The following is a 16,609-nucleotide window of genomic DNA, read 5'->3' as shown; positions in this document are numbered from 1 at the left end:
TTATTACCCCTGGCAACAAAGAGCTACTCTGTTCTTCCTCAGCCTTTTCCACACTTCACTTAGCTTGGCGTTTAGCTCAAGAAAAATCCCATAAAAACTTGCTCAGCTCCACAAACTCGTGCAGATCCCTCTTTGGAAGCCTTTGCTTTTGTAAAATATGGGTCATACAGTGACACAATGTGACAGTCATTCTGTATGAACAGCACACAAAAAAAAAACAACAAAAAAGAGAGAAATAAACACAAAGGCACAGTATGAACACAAATACACAATGACTACAGTCCACTCAGCCAGGTACTATTCTGAGTAGTAGCTACCTGACTCAGTGGTTTGTTAAAAGGTTCTGTGTGGCTATAGCCTGGTTTGTACCATTGTCATCTATTGAGTCATTAGGGAAACAATACCACTGGCTTTTAGACAATGCTGTATGTACAGTCTCTACACACTCGAGTGTGTTCCACAAGTTTCATCCATATTTACACACGATTTCAAGGATTCTCAAGTTATGTGTTCAGGTGTGACAGCAGAACAGGGAGCCAATAAAGCTGGTATAGTCAGGCAAGACACCACACAACACAAACTATCAATTCATATAGAATTTATTATTAAATGATAATATACTAAATATTTTCCATCACTATGCAGAAAAAACACATATATCTGTGTGTCGATGTATTGCAATACAGTGAAATAAAAAGTTTTAAAGCATAGTATAAAAACCCTTAAACAGCTTTAGTAGGTTTATAAGGCTTATACAGTAAGTCCTGAGACTGTTTACCTCACCATCAATGGAAATACAACACATTGTGCTTACACTACCAGCATTCAAGTCAACTAAACTAATATTCTGAGGAATAAATTAAACATGAAAGCAAATCCAACTAATGAGCTTCTGCCATGACAGCCGCAGTTATTAATAATGGCACAGTGCCTTTAATAGAGGGGTAAATTTATTATGTCACTCATGATCGGTGCATCACTTTGTATACCTCAGAGATTATTTTGCAAGGTGCAGTTTAATCATTAAGTTCTACCTCTTTGAACCAAAGAGGGGATCAGTATCTCCCGACCTGATATTTTCTTTCACTGACAATAAAATGTAATTTCAGTAGTTTGTTTGTGCACAGATGTGATGAATTCAAAACCACAGCAAACTCCCAGGTCCGTCTCAGAGAGTGTCTCCTTTTTCAGCTTCCACTGATCGCTTTACATTACATAAACCTATAATGTGCAACCTCAGTTATCTGCTGCTTATTAGTGATTTACTGTGTGGGGAGTAAATCTAACTGCAGCTGTGCTGACACTGTTATTAACAGGTTAAACAAGAACAGAAACAGGAGTGTGTGAAAAACAGCAAAGAAGAAACTGCAGGATATTAAATGGAAGTCTAGCAGCACTAATTGCTCTCCTTTTCTAGCTGTATTGCACCCAATTAAACTATGCCAAACAGAGGACTAGAGGAGCACTATGACTTCATCAGTCCCGGATAAGTGCTTTAAACACAGTACCGTTTACTATATCAGATACAAACACAGAACATACAGGCAGCTGTGCTAGATGCCCATATTTAGTGGTAAACAAGGCGGGCTATAGGCATCAAAGGAAAACAGAGAGTAGTGATTGTAACAGAACAACCTATATCTTCCTGCTTTATGACACTGAAATGTGTGTTAAGACTCTTTTTGTTAGGATCTTAACTTATCCAGTTTCACCACCTAAATACACACACAAGATAAAACCTATTATTGGTTAGCCACAAGGTGACGACAGACATCTTTGACTTGGCACAAGAATAACAAATGACAGTTTTCGGTCACGCTTGCACTTCATTATCTGCTTTCATTATTCTGCTTTAGGTCTTGAACTAATTCAGGAAGCTATTATCACATGAGTGACTGCACAGCTGTGCATCACCTGATTTGATGAATTGTAGTGGCAGGTTCATCACACATGCCCCCATGCAGAGACATACTGTGAATAACACATCAAAGTGTGAGGTTATTTGCAAGATATTTTTAGAGATGACTAATTTGATGCTTTTGTTTTGGTACACCTGTGATCTCGCCATTATCTCTGTAGTTTATATTTATACTTAGTATGTGCATTTCCAGGATTTCAGATCTGCTCAGGACAAAATGCTGGTAAGTGAGCAGCCAAATTAGGGGAAGCTGGAGGTTGGAGTTCTCTGTAAGGCACTTTAAAGATAATGTTTAAAAAAACTGAAGGTGGTGATGTGGGCAATACAAACGGGTGATAAATCCCTGAGAGAAACACACAGCATGACCCTGTTTTAAAGCAAAAACTGCTTTTTATACAGTATTTATGGTGACTCAAAGGTTTGGAATGTCTTTAAAACACAGGTCATAAAATGTGTGCATTAAGGGGATTATAGCACTATGTGTGTAGCATTACTTTTCCATTAGTTGGAGCAGATGATGCATTATTGCATTGTCACTAATTTAACTACATGGAAATAAACTTGGAGTGAGATGAGAACGGTCACTGCTGTTTACACCTACAGCTGTACAGTGGCCCCTTCATCCCCTGTTCCAGGTTGGACATCTGCTAGATGTAAATAGCATTGTTGGCTATGGACACCTGTATTCTAATGTAATGCGGTATGAATAGTCCCATCTCAGTCAAGCTTTGGCATTTCTATAAGGTTAAAGCCAAGAAAAATAGGTCTATGGGTATTCTTTGTTAAACTATTTCATTCAATTTTTTTCTCATCTATCCCGTATATATTTTACATTTTACATTTTTAAATGTATATGATAAGTTGACTCTTGGAGAATCAACATGTACATGATGTACATAATGTTAAGTTTCAAACTGTCAAGTTCATAACTGACCCCTAATAAATCGGGTCTTTCCATTTCTGCTTTTAACTCTCCAAAGAGCTTAAGCTTCCTCACAGGTTTTGTAAATAACGAGTAAAGTACAGAGTAAATCAAGAACGTATGATAGTCAAAAAGGTAATGGTAAATAGAAATACTAAAATAATAAATGTTGCTTTTTCTTCTTTTCAGCTCTTGCGAGAGTTGGTATACCACTTTCTAAGTGCTATTCCGCTGGTGCTCACCACTATGCACAGCGCCCCTCCAAGGCTCCACAAAGTCGGTGCACGGTTAAAGAAAATGAACTGGAAGATGAACGCCAGCACCACATCTACAGTCCTCATCAGTGCCACAGGTCCAGCCTTCTCAATCTGCAGGGCCTTTGTGAGGAAGGTCTGGCCAGCAATGCCCAGGACAGCAATCAACATCAGCATCCAGCGATCACGGCCACAGAACGGCAGTTTCCATTCCCCAAGGACGGATACAGTGATGAGGCATTCGATTAAACCGATGACAGCGTAATACCAAACAGAGAGGTAGTAGTGGACACTCTTTCCCATCTTGCGAAGAACAACAAATGTAAAAGCAGCTCCAATTGCTCCTATAAATCAGGGAATAGGACAAAATAAATACATCAATCTGAAGAAGTGAATACATTCATAGCAAAATATGATGTGCCTACTTCAAATACACTTCCAGAAGTAAAACTAGCATCTTAACATCTACCTCCTGTCTATGCCAAAATACCAATTTCATTGTTTTTAGAAAACATCACTGGAATTAACTGTATTATGTCTGTCAAAGCTGTTGAGGTGAGCACAGAAGCAGTCCACTAAAAAAATAATTGCCTTTTGTGCACAATTTTTCCACTTTGCTTTTGGTTTAAAGGCATAATTACAGACATCAAATGTTCTATTGTCATTAGAGACTCCAAGAACCCTGGATGACCCCCTCAGAAAAAAAACTATGACAATGGAAAGAGTGTGTCTCCCAGCTGACCCAACTGTCCAGGAAGGCTATATAGCACTTCATTCTCCTGGATGCCACAATAATCCTGACCTGGAGGTGAATTCTGCCCACTCAGTATGGTCAAACAAATTGGTAATCGCATCACCTGCAAAGGCAGCAATGGTCCCTTTGATGTGGCTAGCGTAGTTGCCCTCGATGCCACGGAGACGCTCGCCAAAAAGGAACGGTGGCCGGGCAATGAGGATGACTCCGGCAATAGTGAAAACAGTGAAGAGACAGTCCCAGAGGGTACATTTCTCCTTCAGGAAGATCCAAGCCAGGAGGGAGGTAAAGACTGGATTACTGAGAGGTCAATGAAAGAGAGAGTGTCAGAGAAAGAAAGACAGAGAGATCAGAGCATGAGATGACGGTGTGTTAGTCCATATGTACAGAGGCACGATCAGCCTGACGAGATAATGCCTCTGGCCATAGGTATTGTTGGCACAGACATAAAAGGTGACAGTTATACAATTCAAGGAGCTTAGAGTGTATTTGCAGTGTTGGTATATCCATTGAGCTTGTAGCAGCTTTCACCTGAACATGATGACTGTGGCGTCTGCCAGCGGCATCTGCTGAACTGCATAGAAGAGCAGGATCATGGCATTGGAACCAATGAAACCTCGAAGCACCAGGTATATACGTTTATCTCTGGGACCGAGGAACCCTGTCCTGGAGGAGCAGAGATATGAGGATGATGGATGAATGGATGGCTGCATGAATGGATTGATTTTTTTAAAGAGGCTGGATGCTGAAAATCTGAGTGGCATCACAGACGACTGAGGAATGACAAATGGCTTAAGAATTAGATAGATTGAATGTGGAATGACAGTGATGAATGGATGCAGAGATGGAGCTGACGGAATGATGGGATGAATAGATGGACATGAACGCCAGTGGTAGTCTTTAGGAATCAAGTTTAACAAGCTGGTGGATTACCTGACAGTAGCTGAAAGTGTCTAAAACTGCCTTATTATGGCTTTAAAATTATAAACTGGATGAAGTCATGAACACAAAAGTACATCACTGTTTTTACCTTAATCTAATCAACAAATAAATTGTTTGCTAAATAACTTTTTGTATTACCTTTATTGTCATACTTACTTGTGGTAGATGAGTAAAGGTGCAACAAAAAGCATCTGGAAGAAGCAGCGTATGGCGCTGATCTCTATGGCGTGGATTCCCTGGATAGTTTTCACCAAAAGGGAAATGATGGAGAAGAACACTGTGGACAGGAAAGCATAGAACAAACCCAGACCTGGACATCTCGGTGGTTTCTCTGTACCTGTAGTGGGGAAAAAATAGAGGCCAAAGAACAGAAGGTGAGGGTGAGGGGAGAGATAAGAATTGTTTATTTTGCAGATTCACCAACTGGAGGATGGAACAGTAAAGCTGAGAGTATGTTATTGAACTCTATGTGGCCTGTGTTACAAAAACCACAAACAAAAGATTTCCCAAAGACTGTGGTGCAGTGTCGAACTCTTTCTGTGGAGCAACACACTGATATGTTTGTAGAGATTAGCTTTCACCCAGAGGCTACCTCAGGTGCGCAGAACTCTCTTTGTCATATACAGTATTGAGTTTCTTAGCATGACATGGATGGATGAGTCAGAACAGACTTTGCTGGACAAACAATGTAGTTACATCGTATTTAAACACCCAAATTTCACAAAAGATCAATATAGGAGCCATCTGTATATTTTGACACAAATTAAAATCAATATCTTATTTGTTAGTGGGATGTGATGGCAAAAGCATACAGATGACCCTGTTACAGTAACAGAGCACAGTCATCCATCCTCTTAAAGGATAATGGAAAATGTTAGGCTGGCTTACAGCAGCCTATCACAGAGGCTCCACACATAGCAACCAAGCTACTGTGCTGGGAACGCTATTATATATCCACTAAATGTTGATTTCTTTACACTTCGTTAAAACTGTGACCATTGAAATTAAGAAAAAGAGTGTGAACGTGTTTTCCACTGACTACATCCCGGCTAATACACGTGATATCTGTTTTCACTGATACATGACGTTGTATAACGTGAGGCTATACAGGAAGTGATTGGCTCTCCTGCGGTTTCTCACTTCATTTACGCATCTCCCTCCCCAATCACAAAGTTGTCGGGACTGATGTGAAGGTGGTGAACACTTATCGATCACTTGTTAACTAAGTGCGTGCGCTCTTCTACCTTCACGTGCGCTCTCTTCTCGGGATGCGTGCTTGCCTCTGACGCAAAACGCCGGCAGGCACAGCGTTTCCTTCTCGCCGCCTTCCAGTGAATTTTCGCGTTTTCTCGCTTCCTCCTTCTCGGCATCATCATCATTCTCATCATCGTAACCCAATGACGCGTGACTTCGCAGGTGAATCCTCTCCTCTGCTGTCCCTCCGTCGGCGCTGCGCCCCCCTCGCTCGTAGCCGCCGCCGCTGCTGTTTTTGTCATGGCTGTCAACTTTATGAAACACCACCGTAACGTCGTCCTCTATGGATAAAGCCCGCTCCGGTGCGCAGTGGTTGCAGTCGCCCATGGTAAGATGTGGCGACTGGGCGGCAGCATACCTCGGTGAGAGTGCTGTCCGCCTTCCTCCCCCCGGTGTCCTGAGTGACTGAGAAGACAAGGTTAATGACTAACCTTGGTGCCAGATACACAAAACTCACTATCTGAAGTGGGTACTTTACCCACAGGGGGGCAGGAGTGAACACAAACCAACTCTGCTGGGCAACTAAAACATGACCCAACGTTCACGCCCATTGCAGCAGGAGCTGTGGAGACATGAACCAACCAAAACACAGCTCTCACACATTTAGGATCACACACATCTTTATGAAAATACATTGATACATATAAAAGCTATGTTATGACTAATTTGGCCTCAGTATGTTGAGTGACTGTCATAATAATCATTATACAAAGTGACTTTCAGCTCAGAAATAATATTTAACAGATTCAGGCATTACTATGATTATAATGTGACAACTCATAATCATAGATATAAATACTTAATGTACATAAAAGGGCACCTGTAGAGCCATTCTACTTAGATATTTTCCATGATAATTCATAGATTTAGCACTTATTTGGAGCCATACTTAACCCTTATTATTCAGCTCTATGGTAACATACTGACCGGATCGTTAACCGAGGGAGTGGGTGATATGAAACCTGATATTAGACAGTACAGCCACATGAGAAAATGAAACTTGAAAAAGAGGAATTAAGTATCTGTAACATTATGAAGCAAACAAACAAGCAGTTACAGAACTGATTGATCTGATCAATAATATAATTAATACCAACAAATAAACAACATTTTAGTATTTTATTACCACTATACATAAAATACAATGAAAAAAGAAAACAAAGGCTTCTATCCTCTATCCTTACCTAACTAGATTAGAATGACAGTAAGTCTACTGTTCTGCAGAAGTAGCATGTTTACACGGCATTTAAGGAGGTTGTCCTTTTTTCACTATACTAAAAACTACCTATGAAAAATAAAACACTGAGTGTAGTCCCCTCTTTGTACAAAAGTAATACCATAAATTACACAGTGTTGTAAACATCATATTTGGCAAATTGTTGTCAGTAATTGTTACCAATATTTTGTTCCTTTTGTGTCAGAATAAGAGGACCTGCGTGTGAAAGCACAGGTAGTGTGTGCTGCACAGTGGTTGGCTTTTAGTTGTGGAGTAAAGACAACAATGGTTTTGTCAATGAGGGAGAAAAGGGGCAAGAGTGCAGTGAAAGAGAGTGGGCTGGGTGACACAGTGGGATGCTTCTAGTGAGTCATTCATCAGAAATCAACACTGTGAGTGTCTGCATCATGCTTAGTCTTGCTCCACTGAGGGACAGACAGTTTCTCATAACGTTTTGTGGATTTTTCACTTCATTTAGTAAGATGTGGGGCTTAAAAGTGGAAATCCTAAAGATTTCATTTTGTAATAAATGTCTGTCAACTAGAGAAATAGGTGTTACAAACTGTGGATGTATTTCTGCAAAAAAAGAACCATAAGCCACACACTGTTTGATGTGTTCTTCACCACCTCACAGTCAGGTTTCTGCTAGGAAATATACACAGAGCAAGAACAAACTTCCTCTTGAGTGTTCCTGTTGAGAGATTAAGGGTTACTAATAAATAAACCTGCAATTACAGTGTATCCCCACAGGTGTCACCAGAGAGAACAAAACAGATTTTTAAGACTGAATGTTAAAAACTAAAGGCAGATGGATTTCCAGTGTTTCCGGTTTCTAACTATGTGGAATATCTGGTCTTACAATGGCATGGTGTGCTGAACATAACTAACTACATCCCTGCTGCATTAAGGTTTAGATTTTAATGTGTGGAAAATTGTCTCTTAACTAATAATGTCACAGTGTGAGACTTAAATGTCTTGGCCTCCCTGTCAATGAGCAAAACTGAAGAAGCCTTACTGTATTACAGTACTGTAAACAGGAATTAGAGTTATTATACAACCTCGGTGTCAATAACCTAGTGAATTTTCCTGAAATGCCTTGATTAATTATAGAAATATGCTTTCTTCCCTGCATTTATCAAGAAATATATCACTGCAGCAATTATTTTAGTAGTCATCATCACTACCAAGTTGCCAGACTGTTCCTTTCAAGAGAAATTAAAGCAAAAGTACATATTCATGTCTCATAACAGCAGTGACTTTTGAGCTTGTTTTTTCCTGAAAGAGTATGTAATTGTTTTATAAATGGTGAATAAGGCATTCCCAATTTGTAAGGGGGCATGGGAAATACAAGGCATTTGTCAAAATGTGTTTGCACCTACAGTATAAGTGATTATGGAAAATCCTTTCCACTGTCATGGAAAGTTCCTGAACTGGATTCAAAAGGGGAGTTCAACAAAATCACAGAAGACAGAATTTGAATGGTAAGATGTCCTTAATGGATGGTGGGTTTAATTACTCAGATCAATCATGAGATGCTCATATATCTGAGTTTTCCCTTTGAAGCTGGATGCAAACAGGAACACCCGGCCATCAATGGAAACTAGAGAAAATGCCCGAGGCGCCTGGATATTCATCTCCTGAGATGGGACAAACTGGCCCCTCTTGCTATCCCATTGGTAGACCTGTGTCAGTGAGTAATCACTGCCCAAGATGGCATACTGCCAGTTGCCGATGGAGACAGGCTGGAACACCATTGAGCCACGGGAAGGAAATGTCTGGACCTCTTTGAACATGGCACCGTCCCAGCGCATCACCTTGGAGTCCCCGATGAATCTTGTCAAGCATATAAACAGATCACCTTTGAAAAAAGGACAAAGATTCAGAGGGACTGTTTAGTCTACACATTCAGCTACTAAACTCTGGACCTGAAACAGAAAAACAGCTTATGTAATTTAAACATAAACTATTTCCTGTTCAGCAAAGAGCCACTTACAAAGCTAAGATTTAAGAAAAAACAAATGCAGGCAACATTTTATAGTAGTGATTTATGGGCAGGTTTTATCTCCCTTAGACCGCCTCTTGCCACCTCTGCTGTGCAATGAGGAAGTGTAATAAATTGCAGGTATTAGTGCGTCATATGTTTGTTTTTAATTAGTCACTACAATATACATTTTGACCCTGGATCCAAGTCCACCATCAAACATAGGACACACCCCAGGCATACAGAGTACAAGGATAAACTAAGCTGTGATCTTGTCGGGTCAGAATTTACTTGCAATGTGTCAAAAATACCCCCATTTACTGCTATTTATCTCTCACCTTTGACTCGAAAGTGTTTGATAGAGAAGACGTCTTCCATTTCTGGTATGTCTGTCCTGCGGTCAAACTGTTTCTGGCTTCTGTTCCACTGGTACACAACGGGCCTCTGGGAGCTGCTGGACAAAATCAGGTGAGGTTTGTTGGCAATCTCCAGATATTCCACATCTGTGTCCCGGAACCACGGGTGCAGCGACTGGTGGGAGTAGAAGCCATTGCCATTCCACTTGTATACTGTTGTGGAGCCAGCCTGTAAGTGGTTAAAATGTCAGCTAAGGTCAGTGTTATTCAAAACATATGTTTTCAATTCACTAGGACAGAAAACAATTATAACACAACAAGTGTGAGTGTGCATGCCCGAGCATCCCCAAGCATATGTGAGAGCATATGCAAACATTTGGCAATACAAGGCTAATAAGCAGGAGCAGACGTAGAGCGACATGCTGCAGAGAAGGACACTGGGAGAGAACTGGCTGACATGGTGGGTAGAGAAGATTAGAAGAGCAATCTACATACAGTGCATGCACACAATAACAAGAACACCTATACTAGCACAAGCATGCTACTTAATACTGCGTTTATACTGTATTTGCTCTGCTCAGAAGTTCAAGTATGTTTAAATATTCGGAAAAAAACCTTAGAGCTGTCAGCAATGACGAAAAAAGACTCTCCATCGATCATGAAGGTCTCAATGTCATTGGGTTTTCGAATCTTCAGGATGTCAATATCCTGGATCTTGATGAACTTGTTGGCGGAGATGTCACGCTTGTAAATGTGCGAGCCCCCAAACAACTGGGCCACAATGATAAAAAGGTGGTTGTCGATCACCATGGGCTTGCAGACAACTGTGGAGGTGCCTAAACAGGAAAAGGGAAGGCAAACTTCAACATGAGTACCATAAAGGTAAACATTATACCCTGCAACATTTAAAAAAATCATAATCAAAGCACAGTTTCACATGTTTCAACTTCTCATTTATGACAGGTGGAAACATTTAGACAGAATTGATTCCTAACACTGATGCTGCTATTTACTTGTTTTAAATCAATAAAGTATGTCTATCTATCTATCTATCTATCTATTAGGACTCACTTTCAATGGTGTCATAAGTTCTGAAGGTCATTTCAACATGATCCCATTCCAGGAAGCTGCATGTTCCAGCAAAGGGCTGCGCAAACACCACATACTGTTCTCTGCCAAAGGTGAAGGCTTCCACCGAGATGGACTCAAACTTCAGCGACTGATAGGCGGCAAATTCTGAAAAAGATAAAGTGACAGGTCTGTAATTCTTAGTATCTCTACTCATTCTGGCATACACACTGGTATACATTTTCAGGACGCGACACAAGAGATGTGATACCTGCCGTGATGCAGTCAAAAGAGTGTGGCATTAGGTCATTAATCTTTTTCCCCTGGTGAATGGGCGGCCCGCTGCAATAGATCTGATCCAGGGTGGCATTGGTGTGATGCATCCACTCCACCAACCACTTGAGCTTGCAGTCACAAATCAGGTTGTTGCCTCGCAGGTCCCTGCATACATGCATGAATGAATCACATGCCATGGATTTACTCTTGAAACATGTATTTTAAGCCTTATTATTTCCAGTCACTGCGTTGCCCTCTGTTTTTTTCCTACTTGGCTGTACTTCAAGCCCAACAAAGCCCCAATAAGTGTGCTATGTCCTGAGTAGTCTCATCATCCAGTCTAAATAGTAATTAACCTTGGAAGAGTGTATTGAATCCACGGACATGGGCATTATTCTGGCTGATTGTGGCCCAAGCAAGTTTTTTTTTTCTCTGTATTTGACTTGTTTACCATTTACCCCGACATCCTGGCATCCTAACTCAAGCCTTCCTCCTCTCTTCTTCAGATTTGACAGTAAGAATTTAAAATATTTCTCTACTACTGAAAGGGTAATAACAAGGTTGTGCCCTAAGGTGCATACATATACTTTTACAAGCATGTATTTCAACTCTTTTAAGTGTATTTTTAAATTTTGAAAAATTTCACATTATTACTGTGTGAGAAAATGGACAGAAGTCATCAACTGGTTGTCATATTGAAGTAGTAATCACATAGAGAATACAATATCCTATTGTGATCAAATTTTTTAAAAAGAGTATTAAAAAAAACAACTCACACTTTGGCCAAAGCATCCATGCCCTTGAAAACATCTTTGGGCAGCGTCTCAAGGTTGTTGTAAGCCAGACTCCTAAACAACAAAGGGGAAACAAAATACACACAGTGATTAGATTAGACAGTACCTCTGCAGACAACACACAGGGAGAGCCATTTTCTTCTGGTTGTTAGCCAGACTGACTGGCGGAAACGTAAAATAAACAAAAAATAAAATAACAACTATCAGCAGAGTAAAGCTCGGAACCACTCTGACAATGTTCCTGTAGCACAGCATGATCAACAAGGAGCAGTGAAAAGGGAAGAGGACTTTTTTGTTCACAAAGTTTAAAAGATAGATGTCATATTTAACACTGCACTATTACTGTAACGAACAACACCCTTTCCAGCCAAGAGAAGCAGACCCTACAGAAACATTAAAACAGAAAGAGATGTGAACGTAACAAAATGTCAGTGTTCAGTGTATTTTCCTGAAAGCTGCATTATTTATTTGTAAGTCGGCTCTCCAGGGAGGAGAGAGCCATTTTACTTTTAGCGCGAGAATGCACTCTCCAAACAGATGGACTTAGTGCAGAGTGGTCAGGATTCCAACAGGAGTCCTTCCTCTGCCCTTTAATAATGTATTCACTGTGAGTGATGCATTTCAAATGTCCTCTAATACTGCATTTATTTATTTTTTGTATAACCATTTATTTACAAGAACAGGGAAAGGGCATTTGGAATGACATACTGTGGGGACATTCTCTGAGTCATGTTAGTAACACTATAATCTTGGCTGACATTTGTATCTGTTCACACATGATTGTTTAATAATTTATTATTATTATTATTTATAAGAGTACAGTCAGCCATTTCAAGCTTTGGTATACTGATATTGATTTTGTTTCTTCACACAATATTATTAAATACAAAACCATTATATGGCTAATAAGAAGACGTTTATACATCCATAGAGACACAATAAGGATGACAAGTATGCAGCATGTGGCTGCTCTGAGGTGAAACTCAAAATGTTCTAGGACCAACCTGTTAGATGAGTCAGAGGCAGATTACAGGTCACTTGGTGTAAGGCTACACAACAGCTATATTTAGAATTGACCTACAGGTTTCTCACGTTCTCATCTATCTTTAGTTTGCAAAGCTTTGGAAAGCTTTGCAGTTCAGGAAAGCGAATCACTGTTTACAAAGGAGCTGCTTGTATTTCTCCTGCATTGTGATTTTAATTGCATCTCTCTTTAAATGCAATAAGTATACACATATACTAACACAACATATACTCTATTATTATTTTAGAAAGTCATGTACAGAATGCTTCATATCCTTATATCCTCATGTCTACATGGCAATGAAACTGTGCAAGTCTGTTTTCCTGTAACCCAATCCAGCTGACACCTTCATTCAGTCACCTTGGAAACTGACCACTGGCAGCAGCTCTTGTGCCTACCTTTGCATTCCAGACAAAGTGATACAGTGACAGACACTGATGCAGATTTTATATTATATTCATGTCCTATTGCCTTTCCCCTAAAGTTATTTTGATATCAGTGGATAAAATATGAAAGGGCAGACAAAGAAGAAAAAAGCTGACAAAACCATATGTTTTCCAACATGGCCACTGCCAAAAACAAAGTACTTACAGATGTATCAATGCCTTAAGGCCCCGGAATGCAAATGGAGATATCGATTCAATTCTGTTGTTTTCAATAAATCTGTGGATGAGATGTATTATTAGCATTATATTATCCACATGCCACTGTGAAAGTAACACTCCACAAACTCACCAATCACCTCTAGTTCTGTGCTGTTGTTCATTACACTGTTTCCCAGTGATACATAATGCATTTTGTCCGCCAATTAGATCCAAGATGTTGCTGTTCCATTAAATTGGGAGTTATTTAAGGCAGCGAACTTTATGAGCTTATAAAAAGCCTGTCTTAATGAGGCAAAACAGAGCAAGCATCTGTGTGGGCTAAAGCCTCAGAAGAGGTTTTAAGATGCCAACATGCACGCCAGTATAGATTTTTGTGTGTCGTGTTAGACACCCACGTTGCAATGCCAAACATTCACAGGCAAAAATAGACTGAAAATATAAAAGCATACATATTTCTTAAAGTTTGTGCGAGTTTTATCTTGGGTATTATGTCACGAACATTACGACAATGTGACCTCTGAATTTATAGCTTTGTTTAGGTTTAAGTATGTGCTCTATCTGATACTGTGTTTGTTGCTGCAGTTTGTCTTGGGGAGACTTTTAATCTCAGTTGGTCTCTTAATGGGTAGTTGGTCTCAAACTCGGAAATATCTTAGGATATCCACTGATGCAATCCTAGTTTTATTAGTATAATTATTATGTTTTTATACATTAAAATAAAATACTTACAGGTATTCAAGATGTGGCAAACCAAGGAATGCATCCTCATCAATTAGGTCAAAGGAGTTTGCTGTGAACAATCTGTGAGAAAAAAAAACATAATTCAACTTATCTGACCTGAACTTGTATTCAGTGACTGACAAATAAATAGCGTAGATTATATCTGTTTAATCTTCCTGAGAAAGATGTTGTGATTGCCAATCCTTGACATCAGTGGCAGTAATGCTGAATCCAAAACACAAAAAGACAGCGATAACTGTGATATTGTGACAGACAAGAGATTCATTCAGCAGTTCCACCCACCAGTGTGCAGTAAAAGAATGAAGGAAAAGAATAAAGCAGAGAAAAGTGCTCACTCTGACATTTTTCATGAAATGAACAAAAGAGAAAAATTTGCTCCCCATCCTACTTGTCACGTGTTAAACCACACATGTAAGGATTACTTCCAAAAACACATTGTGCGCCTATAATAAGTTTTCCTTCTTTATAAATTCAATTTATAATCAAACCCACCAAAATAGTCCACAATTAAAATAAGACCTTATGATTCTAAAAATATCTGTTATATCCAGTCTGCCACTATTGGCTACAGAGAGTTATTGTCTCTATAATGGAGGTTAACATAGGCCAAGTCACCTTGGCAGTAAATAATGACAGATGGGGCAGTCCCTCCCATTCATTTCAGTTCAAATGAACCTCCTTCTGCTTTATGCATTTCCTCCATGCCTTACTGGCAGTGGCTTACTTACATTGGAGACTTTAGACAAATTCAGTGTCATGTGAGCATATAAAGGAAATGATATACTGGAGCAGAATGATGCTTGGTGACTCTAGTCTTATGATAATGTATGTCAGCATTGTTTACATTAAGAGTTTGTGGACATTTATTTTTTTATTATTATTGTTTCCTCTCTCTAACACACTGTTCCTCTCTCTCTAACCCCTGCTGTTATAGTTGCAGAAGCCATGTGGTGTATTGCATAATCCTGACACCATTACAGAGAATCCCCCATTAAATCTGCATAACAACATCTATACAAGTCTGAAGGGAGACACAACCCCATTGTTTAATGACAGACACACAGACAGATAGACAGACAGACAGACAGATAGATAGATAGATAGATAGATAGATAGATAGATAGATAGATAGATAGATAGATAGATAGATAGATAGATAGATAGATACTCACAGCAGTTGCAATGCGGGTGTATGAACAAAGCTTCCTCCGGTGATTTCATTAAATCCAGACTTGACAAAAGACCTGAATACATTGAGAATAAAGGGGACATTTTATTGTAAATACAATGACACACTGATGGAGTATTACTAATTACTAGAGTCTGTCTGATCATATATTTGGGACAATGAAATCAAGTCTCTACCACTTACAGCGACACGACGTCGGACGGGAACGCGTGAGGCACGGACCGGACATTCTCACAGAGGGCATTATCTTTGGTGCAGGTGCATCCAGCGGGGCATCTGGGCTGCCTCACTCTCCGTGCGTCAGATAACACCAAAGTGGCAGCAACGACACAAACCAGGAGCATCCATCCTTTGCTTCCTCTCACTGCTCTCCCCCGGTATCCCATACCTTCTGTCCCGTAAGAGCGCTGTACTATCAGCACTGCATATGCAACTTCTAGTAAAAGAAACAAAATCCGAAACGTGGAGTCACAGGAAATCTTCTTATTTGTCTTTAAAATCGCTGTTTCTGTCTGTGTTTGGTTTTAAGCTGGCGCTCTGATGCAGGCTTGTGTCTATGCGTCTTGCGTCTCAATAGGAAGGCGCCAGTCCAGCGGATTTGTTCTGCAAAGCGCAGGATTCCAAATGCGGGACACAAGAGAGAACATCTCAAATGTGTTTCATGGAAGTAAAAGGCGATGCTACAATTTGCTTTTCTGCTTCCAAAGAAGTTTGCCTTGCAGATTATCCATGAAAGAAGAAAGAGTCCCGTTGAAGAGATGGAGAAAGAATAAAGAAAGAGATGGTGGGGAGAGAGAGGGGGGACTAGAGGCCCCAAAGGTGCGCTTTTTTATCAGCAGTGCCAGCTATTATTTATGCGCGCTTCAGAGGCGTGCATGGCTAATGGGAAGCGGCTATTCATGAGGCTCTGAGCAGATGCACCTGCCCCACTCATTCAAATGCTGCCTCTTTTCTTCTGCTTTTGGCATATTAACGACATAAATAGAAGATGTCTTGTAAAAAAATGTCATTAGTCTTTGTTTGGGCACAAGAAAAACTATGATCTCCACATTATCATTTGGCAGGTATCCCCCAAATTCAGTATGACTGAATTGCATTTTAGATTTTTTTTTATGATTCCCGTCTTTCTTTCTTTATATCCTTTATTAAGACCTCTGTTGAGTTCAGTGGTTCGTAGAAAGTCAAGGAACACTGGACTTTTGTTCCCAGACTGTAGTGACCCTTCACCCCCGGGATATCTCCTAACCCATAGAACATTCAAACAGTCAAGCGTATAATACACTCTTTATTTCCCACCAAACGCCCACATACATCC

General features: G+C 40.0%; 2 protein-coding genes across 2 annotated transcripts; both read right to left on the bottom strand.

The window, feature by feature from the left end:
• Positions 1-583: 583 nt before the first annotated feature.
• slc35g1 (solute carrier family 35 member G1) lies at positions 584-6,523 on the bottom strand. Its single transcript, XM_028432154.1, has 5 exons — positions 6,035-6,523; positions 4,947-5,127; positions 4,380-4,514; positions 3,952-4,148; positions 584-3,438 (listed from the first exon to the last, which is right to left on the bottom strand). The coding sequence occupies exons 1-5, from the start codon at positions 6,369-6,371 to the stop codon at positions 3,026-3,028; spliced, it is 1,263 nt and encodes a 420-aa protein (XP_028287955.1). The 5' UTR covers positions 6,372-6,523; the 3' UTR covers positions 584-3,025.
• Positions 6,524-7,958: 1,435 nt separating this feature from the next.
• On the bottom strand, positions 7,959-16,038 carry lgi1b (leucine-rich, glioma inactivated 1b). The gene is made up of 10 exons (XM_028430902.1): positions 15,478-16,038; positions 15,278-15,349; positions 14,094-14,165; positions 13,351-13,422; positions 11,718-11,789; positions 10,937-11,106; positions 10,669-10,833; positions 10,213-10,433; positions 9,580-9,826; positions 7,959-9,118 (listed from the first exon to the last, which is right to left on the bottom strand). Exons 1-10 carry the CDS (start codon positions 15,678-15,680, stop codon positions 8,769-8,771), a joined length of 1,644 nt encoding a protein of 547 aa, XP_028286703.1. The 5' UTR covers positions 15,681-16,038; the 3' UTR covers positions 7,959-8,768.
• Positions 16,039-16,609: the final 571 nt, after the last annotated feature.

Source organism: Parambassis ranga, chromosome 19, assembly GCF_900634625.1.
Source record: "Parambassis ranga chromosome 19, fParRan2.1, whole genome shotgun sequence".
NCBI lineage: Eukaryota > Metazoa > Chordata > Actinopteri > Ambassidae > Parambassis > Parambassis ranga.
The sequence above is the reverse complement of the archived record's forward strand: the minus strand, read 5'-3'. Positions and strand labels throughout refer to the sequence as shown.

Bases quoted from the DNA above. Each gene is read 5' to 3' on its own strand.
- slc35g1 (XM_028432154.1), bottom strand. From the start codon at position 6,371: ATGGGCGACTGCAACCACTGCGCACCGGAGCGGGCTTTATCCATAGAG. The intron at 5,128-6,034 runs GTAGAAGAGCGC...TCCCCACTACAG, and splicing joins AGAAGAGAGCGCACGTGAAG to GTACAGAGAAACCACCGAGA. The intron at 4,515-4,946 runs GTAAGTATGACA...CTGCTCCTCCAG, and splicing joins CCTTTACTCATCTACCACAA to GACAGGGTTCCTCGGTCCCA.
- lgi1b (XM_028430902.1), bottom strand. From the start codon at position 15,680: ATGGGATACCGGGGGAGAGCAGTGAGAGGAAGCAAAGGATGGATGCTC. The intron at 11,790-13,350 runs GTAAGTACTTTG...TTTGTTGTTTAG, and splicing joins CTTAAGGCATTGATACATCT to GAGTCTGGCTTACAACAACC. The intron at 9,827-10,212 runs GTTTTTTTCCGA...AACCACTTACAG, and splicing joins TCATTGCTGACAGCTCTAAG to GCTGGCTCCACAACAGTATA.